Below are 13,850 nucleotides of genomic sequence, written 5' to 3'. Positions count from 1 at the left end.
GATCGTAGTTTCCGGATCAAATTGTACACTTTATATACCCGATAAAAGTTGTATTATCTCATATATGATATCATAATAGTTTGGGTTTTGTTCATGTTATTTTTGTTTTTTAGGGGTAGTGCAATATTTAATTTTTGAATTTAGAATTTTTTTTTCATTTTGGTTTCTAAGTTATTTTGATCTAGATTAGTTTTGAAATTTGGCAGTTTTTTCAATTTGATCCTTAAACTTGGATTTTGTTGAAGTGTGATAAATTGTCATCACAAAAATATTTTTTTGTGTATTTTTTAGATTTTGTAATAATGGAACCTAAATTCAAGGACCAAATTAAAAAAAATACTAAATTTCAAAACTAATATGGACAAAAAAATTCAAGGACCAAGTAAAGAAAAACTTTCAAATTCAGGAACTAAAGTTCAATTATCATATTATCACGTAATAAAATGCTCCCGTTTTTGTGAAGTAAAAAGAATGAAGTTCAATAATTAAATGTAGCTTTATCCCTAAAGCGATATTCCTCCATTCGACTTGTTCTAACAACTTGAATGTTATGAATCTATGAATTAAAATATAAATATTGTTTTTTGATCTTTGACGCTAACAGCTGGATCAAGTTGGATTTAAAATGTGTTCTTCTACTTGTTGATGGGTACTAATCCACTACATCGATAGTCAAATCATTACTTCGAGCTCACTAGTTAGACTTTTGTTAAAAAAAAAGAGAGTAATAATTTAGTGACTTATATAAAAAAAATTAATAGTTAAGTAACTTAAATGAAAATTTTCGAATAATTCAGTGGCTATTATGTGACATTGACTAATCAAAATATAAGTTTACTAATAAATTAGTGGTATTGGGCAATATTTTATTTTATTTTACAATTTGGTCCACAAAATTAATGTTGTGATCTAATAACAGTGTCCCAATAGGCAGCGGCAGTTCTTCCCATGTCTCCTTGCAATCATGCTCCTTCAACAATCGAAAATTTCGGTGGAAATTGAAAATGGGTTTCAAATAGTAATCATTTAAAATTGAATTAAAATTAAATTTTATTTAGATTAATTTGTAATTCTTAAATTTGGGATTTAGTCATGTATTTTAATTTAATATAATTTTATCTTTTTACGTTTATAAAATGATTAATAATAGTAAGTATTTCGAGCAAAATGTTAACAAGTATTTAGAAAAACTCATCTTTTTCTTATAAAAGTTCAAAATTATAAAAGTGAATTAACTAATAATATTATAAAAGTGAATGCTTAAATTGTGCAAAATCATACCCATGGATTACAAAATGATTTTATAAACATGATAAAAATTTTAGTGAATTTAAAGTGGGATTTTGTGGATCCGAAAAATGATTGAAATTTTTAAAATTTTCTTTTACATATTAAAAAATTCTTCAAAAAGTAATATTTAATTCAAATTTTAATAATAATATTTAAATAAAATTTATTAATTCCAATAATTTAAAAATTGGAAATATCTAACCCACCTTTATTTTTAAAGAGATGAATTAAATCCTAAATATAAACATAATAAAACAACCAAAACTGTAATTTAACCTCTATTTAACTTCTAATTTTTATAATATAAAAAATAAATATTTTAATTTTTTTAACGTTATAAATATTTAACAACCAGGCAATAAATATGTTTTGTAATAGGTGTGTGTCTAAGTTCAACAAACATGTGTTTGCATGTGATGATTTCACGAAGAAAATGTTCTTACACAACATTATAAAAATTAAAATTAAATACTAAAAAAACACATTTCTTTGCCATAAAAAGCATTAATTAAAATGTACACAACTTACAATAATAAAAAAACACTACATACATCATTAAATAATACAAATTAATAATAATACATACTGGTCAAACAAATCCCTTTTATAATAAGAACATGATTCCAGGAGGACCAGACAGCAAACTATCTATAACTTAATTATTTGCACATATTTAAAAATACCCACAAAGAAAAGTGTAAGAAAAGTTCATAAAACCAAATCTAATGTGTATCAAGAGAGTCAAATTACTATTTTGGTCTCTCTATTATGCTTAAATTTGAAATTTAGTCCCTATACTTTAGTTTTACATAATTTGGGATCTCTATACTTTTATAATGTCATTAGTTAGTTGATAAAAGCCATTGTACTAAGAGTCGGATTGAATTTTTCCCTTTTACTAGAAAATTGACAAATTAGCCCCTGTATATTAGATCAAAGAATAGATTGATTTTTTTTGTTAAAAATTTCATCTATTTGTACTATTAAAAATTGGCATGGCTGATGAGATAACCAGACAATGGCACATGGCATACCACGTGTACCTCATGCTAATATACATGGATCAATTTTTAACAGTAGAAAAGGATGAATTTTTTAACAGAAAGATCAATTTGCTCTTTGATCTAACTTATAAAGATTAATTTACCAATTTTTTGAATAGAAACGGAAAAAATACTATTTGACTCTTAGTACAAAGCCTTCACGAAACTTTCACCTTATTTAGCCTAAATAGTTAACTATTCCAGTTAACTATTTGGACTAACAAATGATGTTATAAAAGTAAAGGGATTGAATTATGTTAAATTAAAGTAAAAGGACTAAATTATAAATTTAAACATAGTAAATGAACAAAACCATAATTTTACCTTTAGCTTGTAACAGCTAACAATGAAGGAATTGCAGACAGATTTGGTGTTGTTTTCGTCGTTGTGTTATCGTTGTTTGTTGATTCTTTAACAATGGAACTGTGTTTCTTACCAGAAGAAGGAGGCTTACTGGCGGTGAAAGCTCTAATGGGACTTGCAAAAGCCCAACCCCAACTCTTATTATTGTTTCTGCCATTGATGTGATCTTCATTATTAGTTGCAGAAGAAACCCAGTATGAAGATGATGATGATGAAGAAGATGATGATGATGATGTCATGATCCTGAATCCACTAAATATACCGCCACATTTAACCCTTTCTTTCATTCCAGATGATGATGATGATGATGGGGCATGGCCATGATGATGAGTAGGTTTTGATTTGCCCTCTCTTTGTGATTCTACTCTTCTAAGAGTACAATCACCAAAACCAGTTGAGATCCTTTCGAAAAAATCACCGGAAAAGCTCCGGCTTCCACAGCCGACGGATCTGGACCTTGAAACCTTCCTTTCAAATGATGGTGCATGATCATCATCCATTGATAATGATGATGATCCCTTCTTTGCTAGCTTCATACCAATGGAAGCTGGTTTTTTGGCACTATGGGTCTTTGAAGAAACATAAAGAAAAGACCAGAAACCACTTCTTTTTCTAAACTCATCGCCGCCTTCTACGAACCGGCCGCCCCTAGGTGTTACGGTGGACTTGCTCCTCTTCAAACCACCACCACCATCTGATGATGCTGCCCTCCTTGTATGACGATAATGACCATTATCACTACCAACAACGCCGCCATTACCACCACCACCACCGGCGGCAGATATTAAAGGAGGAGGAGAAGGAGATGATGATGATGATGAGCCATGAATAGGTAAAGGAGAAGATGAAGAAACCAATTTCCCAAGCTTTTCTTGAAGACAAAAAGCACAGATCCCACCTGGGTTTTTCCCATAAGGATGATTGATACAGTGTTGTATATTATTATTGTCTCTTATATCTTCACCTTCACCAACTTTTCCACCATTGATGATACCTTCCATTGTACTACAATCTTTGATTTTTTTTTCTTCTTACAAACAGAGAGACAATGAACGAAGATATATGCAAACAAAAAACAAGTGGAGCAGAGAGGTTCAGAGACACTGTAATTGAATGAGAAAATAATATTAATAATATGGTAACGAAAGTAATGGAGGTAAGGGATAAGGGAGCACGTGCACTGGTATGCAAGAAAACTCACCTTACCAATAATATTAAGTGTACTATCTTGCAATGATCTTTCCAAACATATGGTCAATATTATGTTTCGGGTTAATATAAGTTTTAGTCCTGAATTTAGCAATTAGGTCTATTTGGTCATTGAATTTAGATTCCGTCAAAATTTAATGATATGACATTATACTATTGTGTCACATTATCACCTAAAATTTGAAAAAAAAAATGTTCAAGTAATGATGTGGCATGATCTCAAAGTTACATGTCATCAAACTATTATATTTGTCATGTTTAGAACCAAAATAGTTCTAGATGTCAAGTTTAGGTATTAAGTTGAACCGAAAAAAACAAATACTAAAATAGATGTACTTGACAAGTTCATGGATTAAAAGTTATATTAACTCTAATGTTTAGGGCTAATTCCATTATATGTCCTAAAACTATAGCTCAAATTTTAAAATGGTCTTCAAATTTCTAAACGTTTTAATTGAACCCTTAATATTTTGGTGTCGTATCAATTTGGTCCTTCCGTCGACCTTAGCTATTAGCTTGGGCATTAAACGCCAACTCAAATTTGAAGTGGAATGTATTTAAAACTTGTGGATCAAATCGTAAACATATGTATACTTATTGCATAGACAATTTGAATATGAGTATTGTATAAAAGTTTAAATTTTATTGACATTGTTTGTTTATTTATTTTTCAACATGTTAAATCTAAGTTGTTTATGCAGTAGAGATATACATATTTACAATTTGATCAATGTGTTTTAATTAATTATGCTTCATGTCAAATCTGAATTGGCACTTAACACATAAATTTAGGATTAGGGTATCGAAAGGAATCTAATTGACACAATGATGATACTTTAAGGTCTTAATTAGAACATTTTGAAGTTTACAACCAAATTAAAATTTAGACAATAGTTTAGGGATGCTTGGTGTAATTAACCCTAATGTTTTTATATTACTTTCGTCCCAAATACATATCCATGCTCAATTTAAATCCAAGTAACATAGTCTATTGGAGGTTTAATTATGGTTTGAGCCCCTCTATTTTGTTGAAATTTGAAATTGAATTCCTCTACAATAAATTGGTCTTCCATTTTTGTAATATTATAACAATTTCAAATTGGTAAAAAAAAATGTTAGCTACTGCTGTTACAGTGATAATATGAGTTATATTTGTTGCACAATTAGAATCATGCGAAAATCTAATCCGAAACGTTTACCCAATAATGAATTTATATATGAGTATTTTAATTAGAAGAAAAATAACAACAACTAGTAACATAATCTAAAATTTCAACATAGTAAAAAGGACTAAAACCAAAATTAAACCTTTATATGAATCCAATCATGTTATGAAAGGAGAAAGTCTTATGAGAGTGCATGCATGATCATAAAATGCAAAAGTTATTATCGATCACCTCTACAATGATAAATTCAAATCTATGGTTCAAGTTTATCCAATATTAACGAAGATGATGATAATATGTAGTGAATTATTAGGCCCACATGAGAGACAATTATGTCTTAGCTTCAAACTTGTTTGGAAAGTGAAAAGTTTTAATGAACATTTTAGTTGAGGATGTTTGAAAATTAGAGGGGTCTAAAAGAAAAAGCCCCCACAATGAGCCCCCCATTGCCCTTGAAATTTTGAAAGCTGAATGTGACCAAACCGTCGGTTTCTTCTTCTTATTCTTCAATAACTCCATTCAGGTTTTCAAGATTGTGCACTCAATTTCCTTGGTGGGGCTCCAAATCTATAAAACTATGCTGCCTTTATTATGAGGTTTTGAGATCAAATGGGTGGGTCGGGATTTTTTTAATTTCCGGATCGATTTAGACTATTTTAAGTTTGAATTAATGATTCGAAATTGAGTTTTAGGGGGTTTTGGGTTGGATCATTTTATGTTGGTGTTACTTGGTTAAGTTATTGTGGGTTTAATTAAGGGCAGTAGAATAAAAGTAAAAGTTTTGTTGGGGGAGAGGTAAGAGCATGGATTTTGTATTAAAAAAAAAACAATTAAAATTGAAGTATATAGATTGCGGAAGGTCAGTTTTTGCATTTGAAGTTTATATGATTGATAATATTTAAATCAAAATTGAATTAGAGGTGAAATTAGGAATGAAAAAGCAAAGGATTAGAGGTTGCCCATTTGAAACATCCCATGTTTTCTTTTTTGGATTTGTCCCAAAACATCAAATAACTAAGTTTAGAGTTACCAGCTCGACTTATAATTATAAACAAGACCCTTATCCCTTCCCCTTTGGACCATTACAATATCTCTAAACTCATTTAATCACAATCACAAAATTTAAATGATTGCATATTGATGCTAATTATATGCTCCATCTTACTCTATCATTATTGATTATATGTGATTGATTTCTAGTGTCTCCATTAAATCACTTCAATGTTTCTAATCTATCAATATAATCTAACTCGAAATTCAAATTCACCACCCATATGAAGCAAAAGAAAAAAAAAACTTAATTCAAAATTCGAAGGGTAACATAATGGCCAAATTGAAGCATTAAAAAATAAAGAATATTTTGGAGGAATCTATAATTTACTACCAACTTCAACATCACTATGCAATGAAGCATGAAATTGAGACAACAAGTTAATAAAATAAGGGAAGTGAACCCAATAAAACAAAACTATTGAATCTTTGATTAATCAACCAATTCAATTTAGGGTATCCTTTTTATGATCAGATCTGAATATTTATTTATTTACTTGTGGTTTGTTCTGATTAGGGTTTTAGATGTAGATAATGACACCCATAAATATTAGGGTTAATTAGTTGTAATTATATTTAGGGCAGATCATTTAATCAATGCAATTTATTTATTTGAATGGACAGGTTAGCAAGGACAGCAAAGCACTGCAAATTTCTCCATTTGTAGTCATAGATATTCTAATGGATCCCAAATAGAAAAAGTATGTTATGAAATTTCATGATTAATTTGTATTTTTTTTTCTAAATAACCTCCTTAAATTTGAGCCCAATGGCTAAATAGATTTTATTTTATTTCTTGACTAACATGTTAATCTAAAGCCCAATGATTTGGTTAATTTGCATTGGATTGAAAATTTTCAATTTTAGCCAACTTCACCCAAATTTGAATTATGCATGGTTTTTCGTCAATATTTTTATCAAATTAACAACAACAAGGCTTATAATAATTTAACCCAATCTATTTAATCATGGTAATAATCCAAATATGTTTAATTTATAATTGGATTTAGCTCCACACAAATTAAAGTCGAAATAACTCAACTCAAAATATCTTTAATAATCAATTCCAACTACAAAATAGAACATAAAACGATTCAGCTGAGAATCACCATAGCAAACATGCAAGAGAGATACGACTCATTTATCACAAAAAGAAATGAGCTCTGAAGAAGCAAAGTGAAGCATCAATGGAGCTCTGATGGCCATGAAACCGTAAACCGACGACCCGAAGCTTTCTCCCGAGTCCATCACTTCACCACCCAAGAAAGTCATCATCAAAAGCGCCGACATGAAGGAAGAACAGCAAAAAGAAGCTGTCAATATAGCCATCTCCGTTACTTCTCTTTTCTCTTCCTTCCCCCAAATCTTCCATTTTTCTGCCCCTTTTCGATTTGATTTCGTTCCTGGGTTTTGTTCATTATTGCAAATTTATTAACTTGGAGTGTTCGTTTTTTTTTCTGGGTTCTCGAATTAGGCATTTGAGAAGAACAATGTTGAGAAAGATGTAGCAGAGCGCATAAAGAAGGAATTCGATAAGAGACATGGACCTACTTGGCATTGCATCATTGGTCGCAATTTTGGTAACCCAATTTTCAATTTGATCTACAAATTTCAATTTCAATATTAAGTGTTTTCTGCAATTTAATTTCTTTTTAAGTGATTTTGAATGTACACTAGCTTTCATAGATGTTGGTTACTTAGTCGGAATTGGATTGTAATGTTGTTCTAGCTTTTTCATGGAATTTCTGGGTTAAGATCATCAAGTATTTTTGGTTAGATTGATTGCTTTTAGATGAAAGGCTCAAACTTTATCCGGTTTTTCGATGAAGGATTAGTAACTTTATAGGTTCGATCAAGCGTTTTCAGCTTTACTGATGACACTTTAAACAATTTCTTAATGTTAATCCGTACGCAGTTCATGCCGTTTTTGTAGTTTGTGATTGTATTTCAGTAGAAGGAGTTTCGTATCAGTGTGAGTATGTCCGTTAGCTGTGCTTGGATGTCTTTAGATAGGCTATTTGATACCTCCAACGGTCGTGTGATGACAGGATTAGACTTCAATTTCCGATTGCATATCCGATGGGATATATGTTTTTCTATTGAATAAGAAAGTTGTTAGAGCTTGGAACTTTCAGGTTTTAGAAGTCTCGAGCTCAAAACTTCGGGTTTGAGAAACGGAGGTGAAATGCATATTGCATGCGTATGAAGCATATAATAATACACTATTAGAGAATTTCAAGAACTTTGCTCATTTGATGTCAATATGATTTATATCGGCATTCACTCTCTTTATTGTATACTTTTATTACCTCTTGATATCGACTATCGTTGTTCGCTAAGGCCTTGGGGTTTGTTGGTAGTTTAACCGAGATATTCTCTCTTGAGCATGACCCTCTAGCATACATGAGACAATTGTAGTCTGCAATGCCAGTTGGTGAACTCGTGAACTGCCGATACTATAAGGTATAAAGTGCATGCAGTTTTAGTGTTCTTTATACAAGATTAAGATTACATTTTGTTAATATTTGTTTCTCTTTGATTTTGGGTGCAGGTTCATTCGTAACTCATGAGACGAACCACTTTGTTTATTTCTACTTAGATCAGAAAGCAGTTTTGCTCTTCAAATCTGGTTAAATCATGCTGTTATGTTGACGAAAGAGTGGCATTGGTCGTATAATCGCTAGATGAAAAGCCTTTTACTTATCCTGGTTACGGTTTTAGCAACTGTAGCCTAACTTGTATATTTCATTACATCTAAGTCGGGTTTGAATCATTGTTCTCAAATCTAGTATTTCGCTTACTGGTTTCATCGACTACGTTCCATTATAGTTTCCTTGTTACAAAAGAGATTTGATTCCGCATGTTCGACTAAGCTCAATTCATTTCGAACTGCAAAACTGGAAAAAAGTTTGAAACATGAACACATTGTCTTAGCATGGTAGGTTTAAGGCTGCATGTCTCTAATTCTAATGGCCTGTTTATCCGGCCGGTGGTAGAGATTTTCATCGATCAATCGTCAGATAAAGCCGGAAAAATCCTGGCACGATCTCTCTTGCCCGGCATTTCATTGCTTTTATTGCAGACAAGAGGGTTACTGTTGATGCCCAACTTCATGCATGTACTAAACAAAACCATTTTGTGTAATTTGGGTTAAATTATGCTTTTGGTCCCTTTAATTTAGCATAATTAAATAATTGGAATTTTTTGTACAAAATATTGGGGTGGGAAAGAACAAAAGGAAAATATCTAAGGACCTAAGAGTCCCTTTCTAAGTGAAAATTTAGTGGACTGTAGTAGGGAGCATAAAGACAAGTATGTTGAGAACCCTAAATATTTACTCCAAATTATTACCCTTTTTCTTTTTCTTTTCTCGTATGGTTCCATTTGCTTTTTAAAAAATTAATCAGAACTGTCCAAGGGACAGTGGCACATAGAAAAGTACAAGATTCTATGGACTATGGTACAATTTTTTTACTTTTTCTTTCTTTTCTTTATAGTTTGCGATTTTATGGTGGTATGAAGAGTCAAGGGACCTTGGCCCTTGGAAAATTTTGAAAATTTATTATTAGGTCCTTCAAAAATTTAAAAGTTGTACTTAGCTCCCCAAAGTTGTCAATATTTTAATTGATCACTACAAAAGTTTTGAAAATTTTACTTTAACTCACTAAATTTTCAAAAGTTCTCATTATTTTTTCCAAAATTTTTAAAAATTTTAATTACACCCTCTAATTTTTGTTTTGAAAATTCTCATAAAAATCTTTTTCTTTGAAATTTTAGTTAATCTCCCAAATTTTTTGAAAATTTTAATTAGACCTTCAAAACTTAATTTCATGTTCCGCCATGATACTAACTAAATTTAAATTTGAGTCTAATCAAACCCTAAATAAGAGTTAAATTCTCTATCTACAAGACTCGAACCTAAGACTTTATTTAAGGGATATCAGTTCCTACACCTAATTTAACAAATTTTACCCTAAACCCAAAAATTGCTTAAATCTAGTTGGTACTTATCATGAAAAAGAAAAAGTTCGATTTAACCTTAATTTTTTTTCACATTTAGTATTGTTTCACTAAATCAATATCAATTTTTATTTAAGTCCTAAATTTTGATTTTTCTAGAAAACTCATGAGTTAAAACGAAAACCCTTCAAAACTCGAATGTTTTAATTAATACGAAAAATAAATATTTTTTTAATAAGCCAAAAAAAGAAGAAGAATAAACGGGGAACATAAAGTACCATTGTTTCACTAAAAGCTACTAATTCTTCATTCTCTTCACAACCTTAAAATATATCATAAGTCTTTATACCTTTTATAAATTTAGAATTTAATCTTTGTACTTTTATTTCTAAGAATTTAATCCCTCCCCTTTTCAGATTTCAAATTTTGGGTTCAATTGTGAATACATTTCAAATTATTTTATTAAATTTAGGTTCATTATAGTGTCATTTTCTTAGTTACATTGTTGCAAAGTGAGTATTTTTTAATTCCAAAATATTACACCAACAAATTTAACAAAAAAAAATAGTGTTAACAATTGGATTTGAATATTGAAATCTGAAATGTAGAGGGACTAAATTCTTGAAAATTAAAGTATAAGGATTAAATTCTAAATTTATGAAGAGCAGAGGGACCTAATCAAATTTTAACCAAAAAACAAAGAACTAGAATGCAGTATCAGATGAAACAGTATTAATGAAACATTGTCGTTTTGGAACAAAACAAACTTACACCACTTTATTGTCCCGATAAAAAACAACAACTTTAATTAGCATTTTTTAATTATTACTATTATTTGCTTAATATGAGATTAAATTTAATTAGATGAATGGAGTCAATTATACACAACCAATCCCATTAATTTCAACTTAAATTTACTTTGATTTTATCATAAAAAGTTAATAATTTAAACTCGAATTGATCCAAATGTAAACTAATGATATGTAAACTCGAAATGACTTAGATCTTAAACTAATAAAAATCGAAATGATCTAAACCTATAATGACATGATAAAAAAAGACCAAACATCAAACTCAAAATAACACGAACTCAAAACAACCAAAACTCTAAATGATTTGAGTAAATACGGGTTAAAACCCGAAGTGATTTAATTTTTTAATAATACAACTCATAAAAACCTGAACTTTAAACTCGAATAATTTGATCAAATAATAACAACAAGCATGAAAATTGAACCTGAAATTAACTTAAACACAAAAAAAAAAATCTCAAAACTTTAAAAACTCAATTTACTATCCCAACCCAATCCAACTTACATGTAAATATTAAATATAATCACTTTTAAAAATGATATCGAAAAATATTCACAAATCTGTAACAAAATTCCGCTAACCATCACAACATCCCACTAACCAAGAAGCAAAAACGATCGGATTGTCATTAAAAAGAACCAGCTAGATCATTTACTCCTTAAAAAACCTTAAACAAAAATCAATAATAATAACTTATACAAATAAAAAATAAAAAAACCCTTTTCTTTTTTTGAGTCAATAAGCAAAGCCACCGGCACGGTTTCTCTCAGGCTTCCGGTGGTGACGAGCGGCTGAGGTAGAAGACGAAGTTGAAGAAGGTTTAACAATGGCATCCAAAGAACAATTATCTTTCTTTAAACTCTCTTCTTCATCCATGAAAATTTGCTTGCACCTACACTCCACACTGCAAAAACCCTTATCCCCTCTTCACAAAAAAGAACCCAAAAAAAATCAGTCACTTGAAAACATAAAGAAAAAAAACTCCATTGAAAGAACTTACTTGTACATATAAATATCTTTCCCGGGTAACAATCTCCTTTTGCAAAGAAAGCATTGCTCTAAAAAAGCAGGAAGTGGGGAAGATGAAGATGAACAAAACATGGTTGCTTTATTAATAACTTGTGGAGATTTTTCATTGATTATCATATCATTATCGTTGATCCTTTGATTCTCTAAAACTACACTTAAGCCCACCATTTTTTGAAGAAATGGAGAGAGGAAAGGGTTTGTTTTTGTTTAAAGAGAAGGGGACCCTTTTACAGCTATAAGGAGAGAGTTGGCGCTGCAGTTGCAATTGTAAATGAAAACCAAAGAAACGATTTAACGTAAGGCCAATGGATTTGGATTTCTCTATTCCTAACGAACTGCCACGTATCCTTTTTTATTTATTAAGTAATAATTTATTCTCTTTCTTTTAAAATGAATTTCATGTTGTTTTGTTTTTTTCTGGTTATTTGTCGGTTATTGCTTCAATACATTTCACGCCAAATGGAATATATATTTTAATTTTCGGATCTTAATTCTAAATTTGATGTTAATTATATTATATTATTTTTTATTATAGAAAGGGTAAAAGTATAATGTATACGTTAAATTTAAAAACTTATAGTTAAAAATGGATGAAATAATCAGATAATAGGATATTGATTTAGAGTTATTAGTTTTTGTAATCATAGAAATAAATGGAATTGTAACAAAATAATCTATTTACCATTTTGATTTTTTATTAGGAAGGGCTAAATGGAATCCAACTTTTAATGTAAAGACTTCCATAATAAATTTATCATGTGTGATTGTAAAGTGAAAATTAAAAGAAAAAAAAAGGAGTTTAAGTGGGAGCGGATGAAAAACCAACTTGTTGTATAATAGAATGTCTAAAGAAAAACTTATTTGGTATATAATCAATCTTGTAAAAATTCAACTTGTACCAACGGTCGAATCAGTTAGGCTATTAATTTTCGATTTAACCCTTATAAAATAAACAATTGTACCAATAGATCTAAATTTATTAAAATAATTTTAACAATGTTACCCGTTACACTTATATTTTAGCCTAAAAATATTAAATATGTATGAATGATATTAGACTTCACAAATAGGGTCAGAAGGTTGATAAATGTTTTATAGGGTATAGTAAAATATTAAAAAAGAGGCATGTCCACTTTTAATAATGTTTGTGGAATAAAAGAAATACTTTGCCAATGTATCAAATACTAACTCATATATATATAATCAAATTTCTGTTAATGTATATTTTTTTTATAAATAATAGTATTGCATGAATATATCCATAAAGTTGGTAATCTTCTATTCTTTCTCACCCCCACTTTATTTTTGGTGGAAAAGGGTAAATAAAATATGTAATGAGGGATTAATTAATTGATTAATTAATTATTGATAAAAGATAATCTAATAATATACAATAAAATCCTGCACCAATGGTAGCATCAATCTCAAATGAATTCCATTCAAATTTCTCAAATTTATTTATAAGCCCTAAACCTATCATGATTCAACACATTAAGTTACAATTTCCCACAAGAAAACTCATTTGTCATGCTTTCATTTTCATATGCTTATCAAATAATTTATTTATATTATCCTAAATTTTGGATGATATGTTAATGAGAAAAGCTACAAGATTTTGATTTATTTGTTTGTTTTGAATTAAATTGGATTATATATAGAGAGAATTTTCTCAATAATTAATACTTATATTATTTTATTAGGAATTTTGAGTGTTTAGATTCAAATTTACTCCTATAAAAATTATATTTGAATTAATTAATTAATTAAATAATGGAGTTGAATTTAAGTAATTAATCAGATAAATTTAAATGATTGGATCCTGTGCTTATAATGATAAATTCTGAATGAAACTGATGCTATTCCATTCCATTACCCTTGTGATTTTAAGCATGAATTGATCATCTGCAAAGTCAACAAAATATTTCAT

The 13,850-nt window shown here is 29.5% G+C and overlaps 2 protein-coding genes and 1 long non-coding RNA gene across 3 annotated transcripts; 1 reads left to right on the top strand and 2 right to left on the bottom strand.

Moving 5' to 3' along the window:
• Positions 1-1,814: 1,814 nt before the first annotated feature.
• LOC107931396 (uncharacterized protein DDB_G0271670) lies at positions 1,815-3,867 on the bottom strand. Its single transcript, XM_016863275.2, has one exon. It carries the CDS (start codon positions 3,695-3,697, stop codon positions 2,660-2,662), a length of 1,038 nt encoding a protein of 345 aa, XP_016718764.2. The 5' UTR covers positions 3,698-3,867; the 3' UTR covers positions 1,815-2,659.
• A 3,283-nt stretch (positions 3,868-7,150) lies between these two features.
• LOC107931390 (uncharacterized) lies at positions 7,151-8,930 on the top strand. Its single transcript, XR_001693223.2, has 3 exons — positions 7,151-7,454; positions 7,596-8,584; positions 8,673-8,930. It is a non-coding gene; the product is annotated as an uncharacterized lncRNA (long non-coding RNA).
• A 2,445-nt stretch (positions 8,931-11,375) lies between these two features.
• Positions 11,376-12,198, bottom strand: LOC107931430 (FCS-Like Zinc finger 15). The gene is made up of 2 exons (XM_016863306.2): positions 11,895-12,198; positions 11,376-11,819 (listed from the first exon to the last, which is right to left on the bottom strand). The coding sequence occupies exons 1-2, from the start codon at positions 12,089-12,091 to the stop codon at positions 11,630-11,632; spliced, it is 387 nt and encodes a 128-aa protein (XP_016718795.1). The 5' UTR covers positions 12,092-12,198; the 3' UTR covers positions 11,376-11,629.
• Between the last annotated feature and the right edge of the window lie 1,652 nt (positions 12,199-13,850).

The sequence above is a fragment of the Gossypium hirsutum genome, chromosome D09 (assembly GCF_007990345.1).
Source record: "Gossypium hirsutum isolate 1008001.06 chromosome D09, Gossypium_hirsutum_v2.1, whole genome shotgun sequence".
In the NCBI taxonomy this organism is placed as follows: domain Eukaryota; kingdom Viridiplantae; phylum Streptophyta; class Magnoliopsida; order Malvales; family Malvaceae; genus Gossypium; species Gossypium hirsutum.
The sequence above is the reverse complement of the archived record's forward strand: the minus strand, read 5'-3'. Positions and strand labels throughout refer to the sequence as shown.

Bases quoted from the DNA above. Each gene is read 5' to 3' on its own strand.
- LOC107931396 (XM_016863275.2), bottom strand. From the start codon at position 3,697: ATGGAAGGTATCATCAATGGTGGAAAAGTTGGTGAAGGTGAAGATATA.
- LOC107931430 (XM_016863306.2), bottom strand. From the start codon at position 12,091: ATGGTGGGCTTAAGTGTAGTTTTAGAGAATCAAAGGATCAACGATAAT. The intron at 11,820-11,894 runs GTAAGTTCTTTC...TTTTTTGTGAAG, and splicing joins AAAGATATTTATATGTACAA to AGGGGATAAGGGTTTTTGCA.